At 39.2% G+C, this 22,864-nt stretch overlaps 1 protein-coding gene and 1 long non-coding RNA gene across 3 annotated transcripts; one reads left to right on the forward strand and one right to left on the reverse strand.

Annotated features, from left to right (window-relative positions):
- Positions 1–12,408: 12,408 nt before the first annotated feature.
- Positions 12,409–20,650, forward strand: LOC124262456. The gene is made up of 6 exons (XM_046696962.1): positions 12,409–12,493; positions 13,172–13,280; positions 15,214–15,345; positions 16,082–16,220; positions 16,330–16,422; positions 19,441–20,650. The coding sequence occupies exons 2-6, from the start codon at positions 13,173–13,175 to the stop codon at positions 19,680–19,682; spliced, it is 714 nt and encodes a 237-aa protein (XP_046552918.1). The 5' UTR covers positions 12,409–12,493; position 13,172; the 3' UTR covers positions 19,683–20,650.
- A 1,158-nt stretch (positions 20,651–21,808) lies between these two features.
- Positions 21,809–22,314, reverse strand: LOC124262491. 2 transcript variants are annotated; one of them, XR_006894605.1, is made up of 3 exons: positions 22,270–22,314; positions 22,062–22,215; positions 21,809–21,858 (listed from the first exon to the last, which is right to left on the reverse strand). It is a non-coding gene; the product is annotated as an uncharacterized LOC124262491 (long non-coding RNA). The 2 variants fall into 2 exon arrangements; XR_006894606.1 differs by having other exon boundaries at positions 21,816–21,840; positions 22,044–22,215.
- Positions 22,315–22,864: the final 550 nt, after the last annotated feature.

The following is a 22,864-nucleotide window of genomic DNA, read 5'->3' on the forward strand; positions in this document are numbered from 1 at the left end:
TGTTTTACAATGACGCGGTCGATATGAAACCGGCGACTGAAAGTCTAGACTACATGACCTGGACTAGTAGAACGGAGAGTTTTCCCTGAACTGTGATGTGTATTAGTAGTATAGGGGCCTTTAAGGCGGCAAAATCTATTTTAGCTATTGGGGCTTTATAGGGTCAAAATCTATTGTTAGACTTCACATAGTCTATTTTTAGATGATGAGTCACTGCTCTCTATTGTATATTGAGATCTATTGTGTGAACACCTGGTGTGTCTATTTTTAGACCATCAGTCATTGTCTCAGGTCTATATTTAGATCTATTGTGTGCACACCTGGTGTGTCTATATTTAGAGTATGAGTCATGTTGCACATGGGTTTTCCCACAACGTATTTTTAGACTCTGGTATATAAGCCCCACCAAACAGCCTCATGTCATACTCAGTCTCTGAAGTCATTAGTGGATATACATTCAAGTGATTTCACACATTGTGGATATACCAGAGTGCATTTCTCATTGGATTATACTGTGTGCACTGGATTAATAAACAGACTCAGAGTGTACTGTGTACTGGATATATATTTTCATCATCAACTATACATCAACAGAACATCAAGGTAAGTTACCCTTCACATTTGTGGAAACATACTAACATCAGAATAGGGAATTGAAACAACTTACCTCATGTGATCCATAGGAAATCCCTTAGCACAAGCTTCACACATATGTCCATGAACAGATCGATTCACACACATATCCAATGTATCCACACATATTTCCATGAATACATATATGCATTGTTTCCAGCAGCACACCTATGTCCATGAATGGGTATATCCATTATTGAGGCAAACAGTGGTGGTAAATCTAGATGTTTAGAGGGTTGGAACAAGTAACCCATTCATGTGAAGAAACAGATTGATTCATACTGTACTCCAACAATGAATGACTCATGTGCCCACCCGTAAGTCCGACCTACAGCCATTCAAAGCTATGTTTACGGGAAGGGAATCGCCCTCTCCCACCCAAGCATGAAGATTAAGAAAACAAGCGTATAATGGAGTGAAAAATAAATAACTTCAAATACATGTTACCGAGTGTCCATGTTAATACTGTTTTTCTTTCTTTTAATTTGTGACAGCCTCCGAGTGAGGTGTGCCATGTTCATTCTGCCATTACATTGCTCTCTCCTACGTTCAATGAACCGAGAAGCATGACGGCTTTCACGCCCATTGAAGAAACCACGTCATAGATCGCGTCCCCGCCGCCATTTTGAAACCCAATGACACTATTGAAATTATAAAAATGAAAATCGTGGAAATCAAAGCTTGTGGAGAATATTAGAATCCCTGTAGAATCTCTATGCATACAGAATATTAGAATCCTGTAGAATGAGCAATATGTGTTATGTCAATCCAACACAATAATATGAATAAACTTCGGTGTGTCATACAAATGTACATGCGAAAATTATGCTCTAAACTAATACTTTTACAGTCGTTCTGTGTACTATGTTCAACGTTCGCATTCAAAACGATAACATCATGCTTAACTCCCCAATATCTGGATGAAAGTATGTCACTATTGCGTGTCAGGCTGGCATATTGAATGTTAAGACTTGCACAAATAAAATGTTAACAGTAGTAAATAGTATTTTTAACATGAATTCGAGCTCCGTACATTGGTAATGTAACACAAACTACCTGGACAATCCGACACCAAAAAACATGTCTTAAGACAAACAATTTTTTTTTTCCTGTTTGAAATACACAATAACTACAGAAATACAAAATACATAGAATAAACACAACCTTAGCATGTATTACAAAATGTACATGATATACACTATTCATACGAAAATCAACTAATACTTTTACAATCGTTCTGTGTGCTATGTAACACCCATAACGTCGTTAAAGGCATCCAGACCATGAAAACAACGTGCTTGAAATACTGTTAGACACTGCATAGATCGACTTACCAGTCCAGAGTTAAAAATCCACAATACATCCATCACATTTGTGTATTATAATCCATCAAGTCACAGAGTAACACGTCGCACCACCCTTTGCCTCTGCGCTCTCACTCAGACAAAGACCCCCATGTGCTCTCACTCAAACAAAGACATTTTCGCGCGGTTTTAGGGACACACGTGTCTCAGCCTAAAACAGGTTCTGTGTCAAACCTAAACGTTCAAAATGGCCACATAACCTAACCGGCTACATATCCCAAACGGCTTTTAGACCAAAATGGCTTTACAACACTAGTGACCATTTGTAATAGCTTATGTATTTATAAACTGTTTATATATATATATATATATATATATATATATATATATTCATTACAGTTGTTGTTGTATCATACAATGAACTGAAACAGTTGTTATCTTCAATACAATGAACTGAAACAGTTGTTATCTTCAATACAATGAACAGGAATGACGTTTAAACTGAAACTTGTATGTCTGATAATAGTATGAGGAGGTTAAACATTTCTGTGGATTCAGTGAAATAGGGTTGAAATTGGTATTATAAAAACCAAGAATTGTACAACAGTTGTCTTATGTCAATCCTCCAGCAATACATTCAGTGAGTTTAGTACACTCTCAGCAGCTCTATGGCGGTGGTCTGTACATAATTGCCCAGACAATCCAGTGATCAACAGCATGAGCGTCATTCTACACAATGTGCCATGTGTCAACCAGCGAGCCTGACCACCCGATCCCGTTAGTCGCCTCTTATGACAAGCATGGGTTACTGAAGGGTAACCCAGACCTTCAGGGGTACAATACATTAAGAAACAAGAGATATATACAGATTTCATTGTTTATTAGCTCCGTTTCAAATAAGTAGACATTAGGATAGGAGCTCTCCCAAATGCCTACTTTACATCTGATGTCTTATTACCCTTCATCATCCACCTGTCCTTCACTCTCTTCATCAGATGTTATGTCTTCATCTTCAGTCATGCCTTCGACCCAAGACTTATATTGGTACAATTTTGAAATCACTTCATGATACATATTATTTGTGTCTTTTACTTGTTTCAGTATTCCTTGTGTCTTTGGACCATACTGCATATGGTACAGATAAGTAATAAATCGGGCATACGTCTCTTTAAACGTGCTCCACATCAATTTGTTCAGTTTGGCTTGAATCATGTCTTCGTTTAAACCTCTTTTTATGTACAGCTGTCGTTTCTCATCCAAAAAGTCTTTATTCAGCTCACGCGTACGTGAATACATTTGTCTTATACCTTGCTCTTCAAGATCAGCCATCTTATTTTTCCTGTTGTGTGTGACATCGCTTAATGATTCCACATCATCATCCTCATTTTCCATTTCAGGACATTGTTTATCGTGTAAATGTCTTTGTAAGTTATGGTTAGTGCTAAACACTTGACCACAATAGTCACAGTCCACCAGAGGACGTGGTCTCTTCACAGGTGAGAAGTTGTTGTCTTCCTCCCACTGCCTTTTCACTTGGGGTATCCCAGGAGGACCCACTGAAGAAGACTTTTCGGGACACCAGTTTCTTCTGTGTTTTTGCAAAATCTTGCACATCTTGAAACATGAGTCCACAGGCATCACAAGATGGCATGGTTGAGAGGTTTTCTTCACACGTCTGCTCACGCTGAACATCTAACTCGGACTGAATTGTCCTGGCTTGGTGTCCTTTTAAACTGAATGCATTGGGACAAAGTCGCATATGGGGAGGTGTTTGGGGTTTTAGATCAACCAACAAGTAGCCATAAGGCTTCTGGGTAGCCCTTTGAAACGGCTCCATGAAATGGTCTGTGTTACCTGGATACATTTGCTCCTCGCCAAAGTCATGATGGGTTGTTGATCGATAGGGTTGTTGAACAGAAGCAGATAATGACAGTTTCTTCGTTGTGTGAGATCCTTACTGAAATACAAATTCTGGTTCAAGGCGATCACTGAGAGATTACGATGATGACTTCCTTCCGTAAACAGATCTGTAATGCGTGGATCTTTGCTCGCTGTCGACATTAAGTCATCGAGGATAACCACGTTCACCACATGGGGGTCCAGAAATGCATCCTTTTCGAGATCAGAAGGAATGCCTTGATGAAATTCCACATAGGGATAAACATGGGTTTGAATGGCATTATACAAGGGCTGCCATCGTTTGTAGAGCCATATAATACGTTCAGGATAAGGTTTAATGTTCATCCTTTCTAGAATCTGTTTCACTAAGTAGGTTTTCCCACAGGAGGTTGGCCCTGAGACGATCATGGTGAATGGATGTCGCAGCCTACATTCTTCCAATGACTGGGTAATACTTTCTGATGAATGTGGTTTACACTGGTTGCTGCTGCTGCTGCCGCTTTGGTGGTGGTGGTGGTGGTGGTGGTGGTTGTTGTGTCGGTGGTGACGGCTGCTGCTGCTGCTTGATATCTTTGGATGTTTTGTTCGAATATGACGGCACAGCTGTTTAGGACCAGGCAACTTAGTTGGTACACACAGCGTAGCTGGCAGAGTCGGGAAGGCAGAGAGAGATAAGGCAGTGCGGTCGGGCTGTACATACCAAAGCCCAGATCTAGGTCGCACATGCTATATTAAACCTGCGCGTGTGTTGCGTGTGCTCCCTTTGCGGTACTAATACAAATTGGAATTTTGTCAAGGTTGTGACATACATCACTGCTATCTAATGATATTTAAGAAATATATATATGAGGTGGATATATTCAGTCAAAAAGTTCACATTCCATTCATTTTCTAAACTTTATAATAAGAACAATTTGTCCATTTTCAAATCGCTTTAAGAGGTCTTTGTAGAGTTATTCCTGCAATTCAATATATATGTACACTGAGTATGATATCTAATTCTACCAATACAGTCATGCAATCATATTCAAGCAGGGTATATGACTTCAAAATGATAAGGAATATGGACTCACTGTTTTGAAACTGCTAAATCCATCCACTGCAGTTAATATAAGAAATATGTACACACACAGATAAAGTGAGTGTCAATATCACACTGGTACATGAGATCTAGTGTCCATAAAGAATTTCACAGACTGTCAGTGGGCAGGGTATCCACATTCTTAATGACAGATTATATATACATGTACATGTATTTTGTCATTGTCAGGGTATACAGGTTATCCACAATTCACCGCTTTTACCTGGTATAAACGATTATGTCATTTATTTGGATATCCGGTACAATGTACTATTGATGGCACATATCCATGTGTATCAATATAACAATGAGAAGAGTCCTTATGATTTTTTCACTCTTTGGTCGGGACTGGAAGTACGGCCTGGACACATGGTGATACCTGCATGTGATGTTCCCTCAGCATAATTTCATATTTCATCTTGTCAGATTTCACCCCCATACACGCTGTTTTAACAGGTTGATGGTAGCGTGGACTTGTTCACCTCCCTGCTCCCCATGCAAACCTAATCCAAAACCCCAGGTGTTGATCCAGTCACACACATGATCCTCTAAAAATGCATTTTGGGAGTAACGCTACTGGATGGGAATTTGCGACGATAAAAGGACATGTACTCTTTTATCTCTTTGGATTGTTGGCATTTCTTCACAACCGATTGGCTTTGTCATGACTGATAAGTTGATGAACAGCAGAAAATTTCCGGTTTAGTTCCTCATACACCTCCCTGATACAGAATGCCCGTAATAGTGTTCCGTCATGCTTTGTCATTTTGCAGGTGATTTGGTTGTAATGCTCCTGCAAAGGTCTTCATACACCTGTGGCTCGAGATATTTCTTACAGTGATTCCCCACAAAGGACCGTGCATGATAGGCCTGGGGTACAATTTTGTGCGATTTCAACACTTTGTCCAAATTTGCTGTAACTACCTTTCTTTCCTTAAGTTTGTTTTCTTGAGTCTTTCTTGATATTTCTTTCCTTAGTTTCTTTAATGTGTCTTCTAAATTCTTTTCCCGTTGTTCCAAAATGGGCGAGAGGTGTATTGTCTCTCGATTTCTTCTAAAACGTTAGTAAATTTTGTCTCCTTCTTTCTAGTTTTTGTATTTCCCGACTTCTCAAAACATACTCTTCCAAATTCAGTCTCTGGACTTTCTTCATCAGTCATGAGAGCATGTGTCTGATGAGCATATCGAGCTCATGACATTCCTGTTCCAGCATTACATGATGTTTTAACTACTCCCAGTAAAATATGCAAATATGGTGGGCATACTCTGTTGACATGCACTGGGAATAGAGGCTGGTGGATAGCATTGTGGTATGTCCCGGCATTTCCAATTCTACCCTGTCCCTTTCTACAAACTGTTTGTGATCTCTTTTCAGCGTTTTAAGTGTTCTACCTTCCACATATTCCCGATTTTCGGGGTCCTTTTGTATCTGTAATTTTGAAGCATGACACCACAGGCATGGAAATTTGGCAGCTGCAACCAGAAATGCCGTAGACCTTGGATAAGAAATCATAATCACCAAAGAGAAAGACTTTAATGCGTTTTCCATGCCAAGTCTGTCCTTTTAAGTTGTTTGATTTGCTCACAGTATGTTAAAAGTGCTATTTCTAGATTTTTCTGGTGTCCTTTGCCTCAAACATTTTGAAAATGACAGTATTGTGTTTTGAATTTGGTCGTGAAAGATTTGCTATTTGTAAACAGAGTTTGAATGAACCACCGCCGTGGTCGCCACCAATTTTCAACCAAATTTCATCCTCTGGAATATGTTTGCAGTGCCATGTTAGTTGACCAGATTCAAGGTAATTATTGAGAAGTTCTGTAACGAATGTCGGCAGATCTTTCACATATGCCATCGGGACATCTGATTTTACCCGTTCACCATTCTCATTGGTTGTTTCCATTTCAATCATTTTGGAGTCAATGTGGGAACTTAAAATTTGAGACTGTTCTTTTTCTCTCAAATGTTTCTTTTTCAAATTTCACCCAAGTTTTGACATTAGTTTCTTTTTTGTTTTCGATATTGCGTCCAGGAAAGTCCCAAGTAAGCCTTGATTGCAAGCCCATATCTGAGGAAGCTCTCAGTTTTCTTCTAATGCCTGCTTTTTGGCAAATAGTTTCACGTTTTTCATGGGAACGCTTTTCAACTCGGATGAAAACTGGCTTGTGTGGTCTTTTTTCACCAGTTAAAATTAATCTTAATTTTGAAAGTTCCTGAGAGCGCCTTCTTTTTTCAAAGGGCTTTTGGCCTCTGAAGACAATTTCCGTGCTTTCTTTACACGCTGAAAACACAAGGGCTGTCCTTTTGTTTTACATTCTAGAGTTCTCTGATTACTGCTTGTATTTAGCTTTCTCCGAACTAAAATGGGTTTGTAATTTTTCTTCAAATTTCGGAAAGTGGTTGCATAACTGGTTTATTTAAACATTCACTTAAGGACTGTTCACGTGGATTGTCCTGAAACTGGAATGGTGACGTTTGAGCCTCTTTTTAAATTCCTTCATGGGACGGGTGGTGTAGCATGCTGTGTCGCCACTGAACTTGAACCCCTCACATGCACCGTGTTCCATGATTTCTAATCCTAGAATCGATGTTTCATCATCATTTGCCCTTTCTGTCTGTATTTTTTGGCCTTCCCCTTTACTTTGGGTTTTAAATTGTACACATACCCATTGTCACATTGCTTAACCTCCCAAACATTTTCAAATTTATCTCCCTTTGATAGTATCCTGCATTTTCCTTTGTTTAGAGTGAATGTCCTGTTGTAACAGGTCGTACAGAAACACTGTGGGTGGAAACTATTGTCAGATAACACATCAATACCATAGACATGATACAGTCTCTCAGTGAACTTCTTACATGGCCTAGACGTACTCTTTTTACCAAATGGTGTAAGTCTCCCAGCACATATCCGGCACAGTAATTCCAGTTTTTTAAAGTGATCTTCACATACTCTCTCCATTTTGAGTACAAATTCCAACGAAAATAACACTTAAACTTGCTCCATTTAGAATACACAAAATACAGCTTCAAACTTTCACGGCAATACTACTAGAATCATCAACAAGAACCTTACACTCTCTGATACACTGTATGAATGAAACTTATGTTTGCAACAGATTCATGTGAAACAGACCCTGCTTGAATAAACTCTGTTAATTTCATCTGACAGAGGAAAGTTGGGGCTGTCATATAATGTAAACAGTTTCCCAGAAAACCCAGATAAGATAATTGTGACACGTTAATTAAGAACATTTTTCAGTTTTACGGGATTCCAGACTGGGTTTGTTTATTGTAACCTCCCCCTTGTCAAGATTTCTACAGACAGTCATTAATCTTCATTTATGGTTTGCTACAAAGTTAAGTGTTAGGATAACACCAATTATGTTAACACAAACAATGTTAGAGAGAGGAGAAATAGTGCGAGTTAAGCTTGAGGTGGGATGGGTTGCTAATGTGGCCGCCATCTTTAAATGATGATGCGAGCCTTAGCAACAGTTAGTACGCATGCGCAAGCCATGACTCATCACCCCCTCACTCTCCAGCAGAAGGCAGGCTAAAGAGTCTGCCTGGGCCAGATATAAACAGCTGTGCGGGGGACAAGTCATGAGCCCAAACATATTGGAGCATATTTGGAGCATACGGGACAGGGATGCATAATGATGTTCACACGTCAACAGTCCTACTACAAATGACACATTTAGCCTTTCGTCTCTATTTAAAAATATGTTTTCATTCGCTTTGTGTTTTCCTATTGACGACACTTTCCTCTCTCTCTTCAACTTGGCTTTAGCTTGTTCGACCACTTGTTGAGTAGGGTAACAAAATTAATCTTAGGTTGCTCTGTGGTTTCTGGTTTTTGTTTGTCTTTCTTCCACTCTGGGTCATACAGTTCCAAATATCGATCGACAGACATAGAATGATAAGGGTCTCCTTTCCCTTCAGCCCTGAGCATGTAAAACCGTGTCCATTTATCAGCATCCGGTATGAAGAGTTTGTATCGTGGATTATTCATGATGAAAACGGGAGCGGCTTGAGGTGATGCGTCACTGTCACTGGTCCACGGCTAAATGAAGTTAGATAGCCCTTGTGGCCTGTTATATAGATATCTTCATTGACCTTGGGCTTGGTGTAGCTTTCAACATCACTGCCAGGATGGTTTGGATGCACTACTATGACAAACTAAACCAGGTGTACCAAACATACTAAGCCAATGCTCTATCAAACAACCAGGCATTTTGAATGGCCTCATCTCTAAGTGCATTGACAAACTGTGGTTTCAAAACAAATGCTACGATTGGCATGTTACTGGCAAAAAGACTCTTCCACATACTGTCTGTCGTCCACAGGGGGTGAACTAATCTTCGTAACACCGCTAGATAGTTATTTCTATCATTTTTCCTCAGGAAACGACGCCTTTCATATCGAGTCACTGGTAATCTTCCCTTTAATAACCTATTGATAATACCATTGATGGCAAGAATCTGTTCTCTGTTCATTTCTAAGATGTCTTGTTGAATCTCCTCAATGTCTTGAAACATTAACATGAACCTTAAAAAATTCGTAATGTTTCAACACGTACCTAGCCATACTATTTCTAGCAAACAAACTCTTTATCGTGGTTGGGATCTCAGTGAGATTAGTATTTGAGTAAACCTCTATTTATACTATACATAGACAACCAAGGCAGACATACTCTTAACATTGATTTATTTCCAATAGTCACACATTTTACATCACACTCTTGGTTGCAAATCCACATGACTACCCCAACGGGTCACCTCTTTCTGAGGTACTCCCACCAGGGCCAAATACGGACAATCTGGAGACCATTTTTCATGTTCGGCCCAGGGATCATCATCTACTTCCCAGTTCTTGAGAACGAGACCACATTGAAAACACTTGCAAGCGTCCCCCTCTGATTAAGTACACAAATCCTGCCTGAGCCATTTGACTAGGACTCTGTTTCATCTGCACTGGCCAGTCTTTAAACGAATCGAGTCTTTTCTGGAATGAAGTCCATTCAGTCTTGATTGCACAGCAATCGGCAACGACAGTCTTGTCGAATGGGTAATGTCCACACACATCCATGATATCCCAGACCAATTGTAACACGTCCGCACAGTACAGTGTCTAAACCAAGAATGGCTTTACACCCTGTAACTGTAGTCACTAGGGTTGCAAAAGGAACACTGGAAGTATCTCTTCTGGTTTTGATGATCGTCCTGAAGCATACAGGGTACCATGTCCTTCAGTTCTGGCACAAAGTCAAACATGACTCTTACACAATCTACCAGCTTTTCCCACTGATCTAGGGACAACAGAATACATTGGTTGGTAGGTATCACTCTACCACTTTTCTGATCATTCTCCCACTGTCGCACATCAATACCATTGTCGTCCCAGGAAGCGTACATGTTCCCTCCAACATGGACGTGTGAGTACCTTCCCTGCTGTTTCAGCTGCACGTGAACACTAGACACTTCCAGCCAGTGTTTCAAGGTAAGCACGATGCCTCGTTTGGTTGGGTAGCACTTGCCACTCGGGTATACTTCGTACTTCCTCACATGAATTTCTAGTTTTCCATTCCATGTCTTGGCTGTCACATAGACGTCGTCCCCTAGATGTAAATGGCATCTGGGATTTGGAAGTGTTACCAGGGCCTCGTTATCACAACTCTCACGGTGAACGGCTTCCATTTTCAAGGCCAATAGAACCAGTAGAGTCAAGAACATAGAATGGAGAAGGGACGTTGTCCGACTGAAGTCAGAATGTTATGGAGCACTGTTCGGGGACTTTATATTACCCACCAGAGTCTAAAAATAGAAACACCAGGTGTTCACACAATAGATCTCAATATACAATAGAGTGTATAAAGCCCCATAGCTAAAAATAGATTTTGCCGCCATAAAGGCCCCTATACTACTTGTATTTGTGTGCGGAAAATGTTTTAGGCTATGATAGTCCAGACTACATGACCTGGACTAGTAGGCCGGAGAGTTTTCCCAAACTGTGATGTGTATTTGTGTGCGGAAAAATGTTTTAGGCTATAGTCAAAGTGGACGTGATGCTGAAGTATAGCCGACCGCCAGGCAGGGTAACAACAAATATATTCTGTTTTACAATGACGCGATCGATATGAAACCGGCGACATTCCGATCCCTGGGCACATGCTCGGTACGCACTACTGTGGAGAGGGTCCTGAAAATATCTGACCCCGTATTAAAGGAAAAGGTATTAATTTGAAACTGAATTAATTAAAAATTGAATATTTCCCATTCAAATCTGATCTATATGCTTAAACACGCACGCACGCATGTGTTACCCCCGCATGTGTTATACAGGGACTTCAATTTCGCGTTAGAGATTGTGATAAAACATATTTGTTTTTAATGATTTCAATGATTGAATATTTTCAGTGTGTTGTATGTTGTTATGGTACGGAACCTGTTTGTTTGGAACACTCTCTAGTGACTGCGCTGTTATCAGATACATTTCGCCTTCTTACATGGACGGAGTATCTGATTTAAAAACCATATTTTGTATATGTGCATCGTCATACGTACAATGTATGCCTAATATATTTCCTGAATACAGGCCATACAAATAGTTATTGCAGCGTCACTATTACGTTTTCGACCCACAATTTACATCCAACCAATCAAGTTTTTGCTAAAGGAAAGACGATTTTGCTCTGGCCAATGAGAGCTCAGAATATTCTCACAAACCGCCTTTTTGCAACACAGCTACCTGCCTGACGCAATATTTCGCTTACAGACAGCTTATAGTTTGTAGTCTGTTTCCAAGTCCAGATTAAAGTTGAATCTCTCAACTAGAGAATGATGTGTCCAGTCAAGATTGCTAAAACTATGAAATAATTTTAAAGCTTTCTTCTGGGTAACATTTTGATATGTCTCTTTTTGTACAATTTTATTTTAAATAAGATAACTTAACATTATCCATTAGACGTAGACTTTACAAAAATTAGACAAATTAGATGACATAATGCGATTGAAAAGGTTCAAACCCCTTTCTTTCATCGTTTTGTAAGAGTTGGCTTGGCACTATTTGTAAACTTGTCAACTTTCAACTAAGTTTTAAAAGCTGAGGTTAAAACAAATGCTCTGTGTACTTGCTTACCAATCTTCAAGGTTTCGTTCTATTATTGAACTTACAATCGACAAACATCATTATAGAACCACGGGTATGAATGAGAAAATGTATACGGGTGACACTGAGAAACGTATTGACGATTGAATGAAAAAATTAGAGCGTCACCGAAACATGCAATTACACGACATTTCAGTACAACAAGCGTGCAACTGAGAACAATGCATATCAAACAATCCTTACACAATAAACACTGCTCGTCTAGTGAATTAATTAACATATATAATAATCCATGACAGTTTATCCATTTAGTTTTTAATATGTTTTAATTCTATTTACCTGACTGTTATGAATACCACAGTCACATTATATATTTATCAAAGGTTCACCACGTAATTTGAAACTCCCATCTTTGAGAAGCCTACTCTTGTCGGTTGCAGAAGCAAAACGGACCAACAATAACGTTTGAAGGTGTGTTCGATTTATTCATTTATTTCGTAAATATTTCTATGTCTCCAGTTTCACATCTGATTCCTTACTAAATCACATTAACTATAACTTTCAAAACATTAGCCACACTAGCTGAAACATGAATTTGAACTACTGGTTTGAGTGAGTGCATTGGGCCGTCCGGACGTCAACCGTGACAACACCCGATCCATGTAACCACGTGTTTCCTTCAACGTTTGACACCAATTTGTAAGAGTTGTCAAAATGTGGGACTGTGGGCGAAATATGTCGCCGTATGATGTTAACACTCGTTGAAATTGGAGTTAAGTGGTTGTCGTCACCAGGGTGAAACCAGGTTGAACGTGCAGGAGAATATGAAGGCAGTGGTCCCGCAGCATCTTGACGTCTCCATCATTAAAGAACATGAAATTAGAACTAATTCAAAACAATTTCCTAATCAGAGCATGTCTATGTGCTTCAGTGACGTAAAACAGTTAACGTCATATTGGCATTATGACGCCATTTGGGCATGGATTGGATATACACTACACAGGGAGTTCGGGGTAGTGAATGTTTATGTGCGTAAGTGTCTGTGGGTGCGTGCACGCATCTTTTCAAACGCCACACAGTGAACAGTATTCCAGCCATTCGACGGCTGCAATAGATCGCTGCTTGAATTAACATGTACATGTTCTTCAGAATGACAGACGCTGTCAAATTAGCGATCGATGACTACTACTCGAGGGAAGGAATGACACCTCATCAAGTGGCCAGTCTCTTCTCCAGTGTTGCTGGTGTCTATGATGAGGTAAGTACATATAACCGATTCTAATCTTAGGCAAAGCAAATACATCATACACGTGCATGACTATTTTGGTGGCGCATTGAGGACACCAGATGATAGGATCAAGCCCGGGCAGTTTTGTTCAAAATATTATCCGAAGATTGACTCAGCTGAGCTAACGTCACCGGGCGGTTTCTGTTCCTGTCGTAGACCCCCCTTCCGTCTAATCCTATCTCATTCCAGACATGTTCCATGGGTGGAGGTCTTGAGAAACAGACAATCATGGCAGGGCCGCATTGTCATGCTGTCACATTACGTTACGGGGGGTGATATGAAGCACATTCTGAAGCACATTACACAGTCCGTTACAGCACGTGCAACATGCGGGCAGGCAATATCCTGCTACAATGTGACTTAGCTGTATCTGCACATAGGGCGGAACAGGTTCGCGAACTATGTCGTCCCCATTTTAATTGCCATCAACAATTTTGCGTTGTGTTCCTCATTAGTTGCTATTTCATATAATTACACTTCCACCACCAAACTGACGACGTCGAGCAACGAACCCCTTAAACCCTTATGCGACCACCCAGGTAGTCCAGATGAAACCCCGATTTCTCGAAACAAACTTAAGTCTGAGTTTTGTCTTAAGTTAAACTTTTTACTCAAAAAAGGAAAAAGCATTTCCCAGAATAAACTGAAATCGATATTAAACTCAAACATAGTAGACAATTTAAGTTTAGTAGATAGGTTAGTTTGGTTGTTTTGGCTGTTTGATTTTAGAAATGCAGTTGAGTTAGAAATTTACCTGTTTCCAATTATCAAACGCAGTTTGAAATTTGAGTTAACACGTAAGTATGATTTGAGGTGAGGTGAGGTGAGGTGAAATTGGGTTTAACGTCGTGCTTGAGAATATTTCGCTCATATGACGACGTGCATGCGTGTGTATATGTATGTGCCGCTGCTTGCACTAGCCCAGACTGAAGCTGGTTTTATAGTGCTAGCCCACTGAGTTACCATGCCGCAGTGAAGCATGAATACCCCACTCAGACACATTATACTGACTCCGAGCCGACCAGTCCAACAAGTACCATATTTTAACGTCTTTTGGTATGACGCGGTCGGGGATCGAACCCGCGACCTTCCGCTCTCCGGGTGGACGCTCTAACCACTACACCACGGAGGCGGTCAAGTATGATTTGAGAAATCGAGGACTGAACTCCTCTGTGATTCGTACTCTGAGTCAGTCTCGAACGTCAGGGGTTGCGTACACCAAACTAGGAGTGCCTGACGGTCACGCTGAAGCAATATTCGTAATATCGATGAATGTCGAGGTCGGATGTCGTGCTCCCACAAACAGCTGAGCACAGTTCTTCCCCTAACTGGTCTCAAACCAGGAATTGTCCTAGCGCTTAATATGGCAGGTATCGGTTTCCTAGATGAACCGACCGAATGTGGTTGTTTTGTAATCGTAACGTCCAAATAGACGACCGTTCGTAGCAGTCATGGGCGTTGCCGAGCTGTAGATAACGTCTTCAAAAGATATGTTTCGATGAACAAAAACTTTTCTACAAAAGCGTTTTCTAAACACTTCATATATCAACTATGATTGTGAGCTGTTTACATTCAAGAACCATCTGTGTTAGTATCGTTGCCCCAATAAACACGTGAACATGCAAACGGGATCATGCATAAAATGGCGATGTATGAACACGCGTGTAGAAATGGCTTAAAGCGATCTCAAAGTCGAGATGATTTGATGAGTGAGTGAGTGAGTTAAAGTTTATAGTCACAGCGGCAGTATTTCAAACATATCGTGACTTAAAAATAGTAATAAATTCATGATAAATGCGCAAATTTTAAGAACCTTTAAGAACATTTTCTTTTATTTTGATATAAAGCACAGTTACCTTCTTTTGTTACCTTATATGTGGTGCATTGATTAAAATCATTTTAGACGTGGAAGGCAAGGAAATACACAGATCCCGAGTTTCTGTCGACGTCCGTGGCTGATTACTTTGGGGAGGAGAAGGCATCGTCTTTGAGGGTGCTGGACATCGGCTCCGGGACGGGAATGGTGGCTGAGGAAGTAAGTGATGTTGGCGTGTCACGTACACGCCACGCTAACCAAGAACCATGTGCTCTCTTTCTAATCTTACTCGGTAATATACATCGTCGCTTATTGTTTGGTGTAGGGGTTTTGGTAAGTTACCTATGGGCATTACGGTTCTATGGTATATACTATTGCATTACTCTGGAACAGCCTCCCTGTCATTATCAGAGAAATCAATTGTAAAGACTCTTTCAAAAAAGGCCTAAAAACCCCACCTGTTCACAATATCCCTCTCATAGGCTTTTCTTACTCTCTTCAGCGCTGTTGAGCAAATACCTTTTGGAAGCAGGCGCCATATAAATTCATTATCATTATTATTATCATTATAATGCGGGGAGAGCTGAGGTAGATTCTTCAGCCATGCTGGTCGAGAGGGGCGTCCAACGGGATCGGTTGTCAAGGTGAAAGTCCTGTCAATATAATCGTCAAATATTCTATTAAACAGAAAAAAAGAATTCTTTCAAACTATAATTAATATGTCTTTAACATCTTCTGAGCTGTGATAATACAAAGGTCTGAATGTGAGCGAAAATAAAAATGGCTTATCTGACTTGAGGGTGGATATATCCTTATCAACTAATACTTACAAAAACAAAGTTATTTCTTCCCAAACGTCCCTTCCTACAATAATCTATGGTAGATACAGTGTACCTATCGCGACACCTCATGACACTCTATCATGTCAAGTGAGAGGCTACAATCAATATTTCAGCTGCGGAAGAGGGGTATCCATAACATAGATGGTCTCGATCCGTCCAAAGGTATGCGAGACGAGGCCATGAAGAAGAACGTCTACCGGAATTACTACCTAGAGTTTATGGACGGGCACTACATAGAGGACATAGGCACAGGTTCGTATTCAACAGTGTTCATCGTGATTTGCTGACTCAGCAATTTTTCGAACAGACCCGCATGACCACATGTATACTTAGTCGCTCACTGAGTCAGTCTATCGCACAGATGCCTATGATTGCGTGGTAGCAGCTGGTACTTTCAACAGTGGCCTTCTACCATGTGCAGCCCTACCGGAGATGATCCGTGCAGTGAAACCAGGTGAATATTATTGTTATTATTACTTACAGATTAACGTAAATAAATACAGCAATGAGGGTTTCTTGCCCATTATTGATATTTTCAGTGTTAATGACATTAAACGAGCTACCAAACCTCAAAACCTAAAGACGCCCAAATGTGTGGAACTTCGTAAATACAGAAGCAAATTAATTGGTACTAAGTATTATTACCCACGTGGTCAACGTATGGGTAGTTGCATACTGATCTCTTATTACCCACGTGGTCAACGTATGGGTAGTTGCATATTAATCTCGTACGTCACACGACTGTCGTATCGCGTTGACCTGTGTCGTAACGACTTGACCTGAGATTCTAACGATTTGATTGGATAACCGATGACCTCTCAGTTAGGTCACGTCGTGACGGAACGACTTGTTCATTCATAACAAACACCTGAATTCATTCATTCTACAACTTAGATGCATTGTGGGAATGTAAACATTGCGAACGTTGCCGCGTCGCTGTTTAATTGTGAGTCGAACTGAGACATTATATCTGTCGAAAAACATAACGCAATGTTTCCACCAGTGATGTTAGCCGAATGAAGCAACTGGAAACCAAGAAACGAGGTGCAACGGAGAAGTTTACTGCAGGAGGCTGTACGAGGCGATGACAACTGACATGCATCGTGACGTCGGTTACCATGGCAGTGACGTCATTAGTGTGACGTCATGCAAATATTGTACTACAGTACCAAACTCTTCCGCAACCTCTTTATGAAACCGGTTTCGGGTTGAAACCAAAATATGAACAAAAATACGCTATTTTGTCAATTTAATGCATGTAAGACGTGGGAAATAAATAAAATACCACGATCGGTCTCATTACATACGAATTATACGAAACTCGTGACCTTCCTATGGTTTCTGACCTCGCTTTCGCTCGGTCAGATACCATAGGAAGGACACTCGTTTGAGACCTCGTGCAGTATTCTCTATTTACCTTATCATGCCTGGGTGGAAGATTTTCAGAAGTAGTGTTATCTATTTATTTGGAAGGGTAAAACTGATAGAATCCAAAGAAATATTATGCAATTACCACCTAAATATGGTGGTATCAGTGTTCCTGATGTAAAAACTGTTATTGCAGCACAAAAACTGAGTTGGATTATGAGATTAATCTATAGCAACGCTATCTGGACAAAGCTGGTTTCAGAATATATCACAGATTTGAATGTGCTTTTTTTAGCAGATTCTAAATACATTGTAGTGAAGATTACTCCTTGCATTCATAATATGTCTTGGAAGGAGGTACCCTCCTCATGTTCAACATACTTGTACTGCTGTGATAATGGTGAAAACAGAAGTGATGAAGACATAATGTGAAAATCTATTTGGTACAACAATGCTATTAGAATTGGCAGTGAAACTACTTATATACAGCAATGGCATAAAACCATTTCATTTCAGAGACATGATCGATGATGATGGAAAAGTATCTGGTTATATAAACCTTGTAAAAGATATAATATCAAAACAGACTTTTTGACTTATGAGGGAGTCAAGAAATCAGTGTCATCTTTCTGTGATGTGTCGAACCCAATTTTAGGCCCATTCTGCCTTATAACATGTCAAAATAAACAATCAACAAGGCTGTTCAGCATTTTATATGAATTTATTGGACCCAACTTTTTCAAAGTTCAAAACACAGTTGAAATGGGAAGATTATTTTCAAAAAAGACTACACTGATAGAGAGTGGAAGAATATAAATCTTACGGCAAAGCGATGTACACAAAGTAGTGAACTAAGATGGTTTCTATTTATAATCATTCTAATAACGTCTTTTTTCAACATGGGACACCTTGAATCCCCAGCATGTTCTTTATGTAATAACCCACTTGAAACCATTGTGCCTGTCAGTATGCAAAAGCCATATGGAGACAACTGTCAGAATGGCTTGAAAAGTATACTGAAGGAAACATCGAATTCAATAAAGTAAAGACAATGTATTATTTGGATTCAAGGATATGAATATTAGCCCTCTGAATGGAATTATTCTTATAAATAACAAAATCTATGCTTTACAGATGTACTATTAAGAAAATCAAACCAAATTTTAAACCTTTACAACAAGAAATATATAGATACTACCAAACAACAAAATTTACAGCTTTCTCAAACTGTAAGCAAGCAAGCTTTCATGCCTTTTGGTCGTCTCTGCTTTTCAGCAATCCTGTGCAATAGTTTAGATATGACATCAAAATGACAACCCAATCCTGTGTACATCTATATGCACATACGCATGCACACTTATGTATTGTTGTTTCGAAATAAATGGAAATGTTACCCAAAAGTGGAAATGATAATAATTTTTTATCTCATCATGCCGAAGGCTTGGGTTCGATTCCCGTACTGGCACAAAGTGTTACCGTCTGGGGAACCCACGATCTAAAGTTGCTGGACGATTGCTATTAGTGGAATAAATATAAATCTCAATGTTAAACAATACCCAGTCTTCCCTGTCCTTAGAAACAGACAGGGGTTGGCAGCTTGACTCCTGAGAGATTCTAGAACTTCAGTCCAGCCCCACAACGAATGACATGTGATACATGTGGTCTCACCTTAGACAAGTGAGTTTGTTCACAATTGCCTCTGTCCACCCAGCAGTAAATTGGGTACCTGGTATGATAAGATGGTAGTCTGAATTTGAACCTTGAGCGCCCGACTTGCGACCGGTTGTATTCTCCACAGGGAGGGTTCTGTACTCGTTGACGATGGGTAATATATGTTGACCAGTTTGAAACCAAAGACTTTTGATCTGTCGAATAAGGGATTCGAACACATGACCCGGATAAGAAACCACGCGGCTGTGAATTATATCATAGTGATACACACACACATTACCACTGAGATTGAGGTGTTGGATTGGGTGATGGTGGACAGGGTGTATATTCAAAGGCGGCAAGCCACATTCACTCACTGAATCTTCCAAGAAACCTATATGGTCGGTTAAACTTGTTATCCAAGAAAAGGAATGTTATAAATCTGTTGTTGCAGGTGGGTTGATGTGTTTTGGGATCTTTGACTCGGTGTTCTCGTCAGTACCTGAGTACAAACACCGCTTGGGGCCGCTCATGTCTCGGCTGGAGGAGCAGGGGGCGTGGAAGCTGCATGACAAGGTACAGCGGAAGGATTCTGACATGACTGGCAACCCGGAAACAGTCTACAGATATGTCATTCAGGCATCGGAGGTACACGCGGCGTCTGTTTTTGCCAGCCTGCCTGTCGTCGATCCGTAAATAATCAAGTCTGAACCAGACAAGCTAGTGATTAATATTATGAGCAACGCCTTACCTTGTTCGGTGACACACTGCCAGCTAAATCACCGAGTCACACAGCTTTGAAAGACGAGTGTACTATATCGGGTCTCGTTCTAAATAGAACTCCCTTCCTTCTCTGGTAAACATGCCTATCTTGTACAAGGTAACTGACAGACAGACAGAAAACCTGTCCATGTATATATTTTCCACGCATTTGTACATAGAAAGCGTATTGTTCTTTGAACGTGTATGAAGCAATGTATATGGTGTCCTATAGGCCTGAGGCCTTTGAGTACCAGAATAAAGATTGATCATCCCAAACAGACAGACAGACAAACCATGAAGGCATCGGCTACCATTAACTAATGGCATCTCAGGATTAATGATTAATGCTAACAAGCACATTATTAACACAAACAAATTCCCAGTCTTTTATCCGGAATATTATATTTATGAGATAAACATACTGTGTTAGAAAACCAGAGGTATATAACGAAATTATAATAGCTCTAAATTTGATAGAAAACCTAACGCGTAGTGAGTATAAACCTCTGACTGACTCTAAGCAATCAATCACGGTTCAGTATTTACTGGAGTCATGGTAATGTTTTTACTTTCTTTGAGTCTTTTGAATTGACCTTTTGTTTTCTAATTACACATTAATTGTTGTTATTGTATCTAGTATCGTTATTCTTTGTATCATTATTATTTCTAGTTATTGTATGTAGTGTCGTTATTCTCTCTAGTGTTATTATTCTACCTAGTGTTGTTATTCTATCGAGTATCGTTATTCTATCTAGTGTCATTAGTATTGCTTGTTATTGTATCTGGTGCCGTAAACGTACTCTATCTAGTGTTATTATTAATTCTAGCATGACAAGGTGTGATACTCGATTCTGATTGGCTGAGAAGCTCATCAAAACCGTACTTAAAATGACAGTTTAAGGACCGCTAATTAAAGTGACCGATTCACAGCGTATGAATACAACGAACTCGTTAACCCTATTGTTTGTAAACAAACATGTCGGACATCGGCAATTGCTATCTCGGCAGCATCTTTCGTGTTTTTAAGTAAAAAGCGAATGGTTTGAAGAAGAATGTCTTGACCCTAATCCCAGTGAAGAAACTACGAAGCTGGAAAATCCGTCAGCAGCGCAAATGCGGAAGTATATTCAAAGCGTGTCCAGATCTACGTGTGTTGACGTCGACGATATTCTAAAGATAGGCCCACACGTCGGCCCACACGTCCTTACCTGAGCGCTTCCGTCCCGGCCGTAATGCCCAGTCCTTCCACTTCGACTGCCCATGTATCCCACATAAAGCGTGGCATGTCAGGTCTTTTCCAAATTGGGAATAGAAGGGTGGTTATCAACAATTATTTCCGTGAATAAAGTTAGCGGCGACTAAAATTAGCGACTTCACGGCTTGCATTTGGGCGAGTCGATTGTCATACAGTAGGGGAGATAAATAATTCGCTTGAGAAAAATCAAATAATTGTAATTTGCTCACAGTATAAACTGTATTTTTTTATATTTATGTATGCTACTTGTTACAAATACATGCATACTGGTACCTGAAATATAGCATATATGTTGTTGAAAATGTCTTATTTTGTTCATTACACATTGATTTAAGAGCGCTAAATGTTTAATTTAAAACCTCACGCTAACGCGTTCGGTTTTCAATTACATTAAGCGGTCTTAAATCAACGATAAAGGACCGCAAAATTGAAAACAGAGTAGCTTTATCTTCTAAATCTAGTGTTGTTATTCTAATGTCGTTATACTATCAAGTGTTATTATTCTACCCAGAGTTGTAATTCTACCTAGTGTTATTATTCTACCTAGTGTTGTTATTCTACCTAGTGTTATTATTCTACCTAGTGTTGTTATTCTATCTAGTGTTGTTATTCTACCTAGTGTTATTATTCTATCTAGTGTTATTATTCTATCTAGTGTTGTTATTCTAATGTCGTTATACTATCTAGTGTTATTATTCTACCTAGTGTTATTATTGTAATGTCGTTATACTGTCTAATGTGATTATTCTACCTCGTTCTGTTATTATATCTAGTGTCGTTATTCTACCTAGTGTTGTTATTCTATCTAGTGTTGTTATTCTAATGTCGTTATACTATCTAGTGTTATTATTCTACCTAGTGTTATTATTCTACCTAGTGTTGTTATTATATCTAGTGTCGTTATTCTATCTAGTGTTATTATTCTACCTAGTGTTGTTATTCTACCTAGTGTTATTATTCTACATAGTTTTATTATATCTACATAGTGTTGTTATTCTATTCTACCTATGTTGTTATTCTACCTAGTGTTATTATTCTACATAGTGTTATTATTCTACCTAGTGTTGTTATTCTAATGTCGTTATTCTATCTAGTGTTATTATTCTACCTAGTGTTGTTATTCTACCTAGTGTTATTATTCTACATAGTGTTATTATTCTACCTAGTGTTGTTATTCTAATGTCGTTATTCTATCTAGTGTTATTATTCTACCTAGTGTTGTTATTCTACCTAGTGTTATTATTCTACATAGTGTTATTATTCTACCTAGTGTTGTTATTCTAATGTCGTTATTCTATCTAGTGTTATTATTACCTAGTGTTATTATTCTAGTGTTGTTATTCTACCTAGTGTTATTTGTTATTCTACCTAGTGTTGTTAGTGTTTATTCTACATAGTGTTGTTATTCTATCTAGTGTTGTTATTCTAATGTCGTTATACTATCTAGTGTTATTATTCTACCTAGTGTTGTTATTATATCTAGTGTCGTTATTCTATCCTGGTTATTATTAAATCTAGCGTTGTTATTCTAATGTCGTTTATACTACCTAGTGTTATTATTCTACCTAGTGTTATTATTCTAATGTTATACTATCTAGTGTTATTATTCTACCTAGTGTTGTTATTCTATCTAGTGTCGTTATTCTATCTAGTGTTATTATTAAGTCTAGCGTTGTTATTCTAATGTCGTTATACTACCTAGTGTTATTATTCTACCTAGTGTTATTATCTAATGTCGTTATACTATCAAGTGTTATTATTCTACATAGTGTTGTTATTCTATCTAGTGTTGTTATTCTAATGTCGTTATACTCTAGTGTTATTATTCTACCTAGTGTTGTAAATCTACCTATTGTTGTTA

Source organism: Haliotis rubra, unplaced genomic scaffold, assembly GCF_003918875.1.
Source record: "Haliotis rubra isolate DU_JTF1 unplaced genomic scaffold, ASM391887v1 Scf84, whole genome shotgun sequence".
Lineage (NCBI taxonomy): Eukaryota > Metazoa > Mollusca > Gastropoda > Lepetellida > Haliotidae > Haliotis > Haliotis rubra.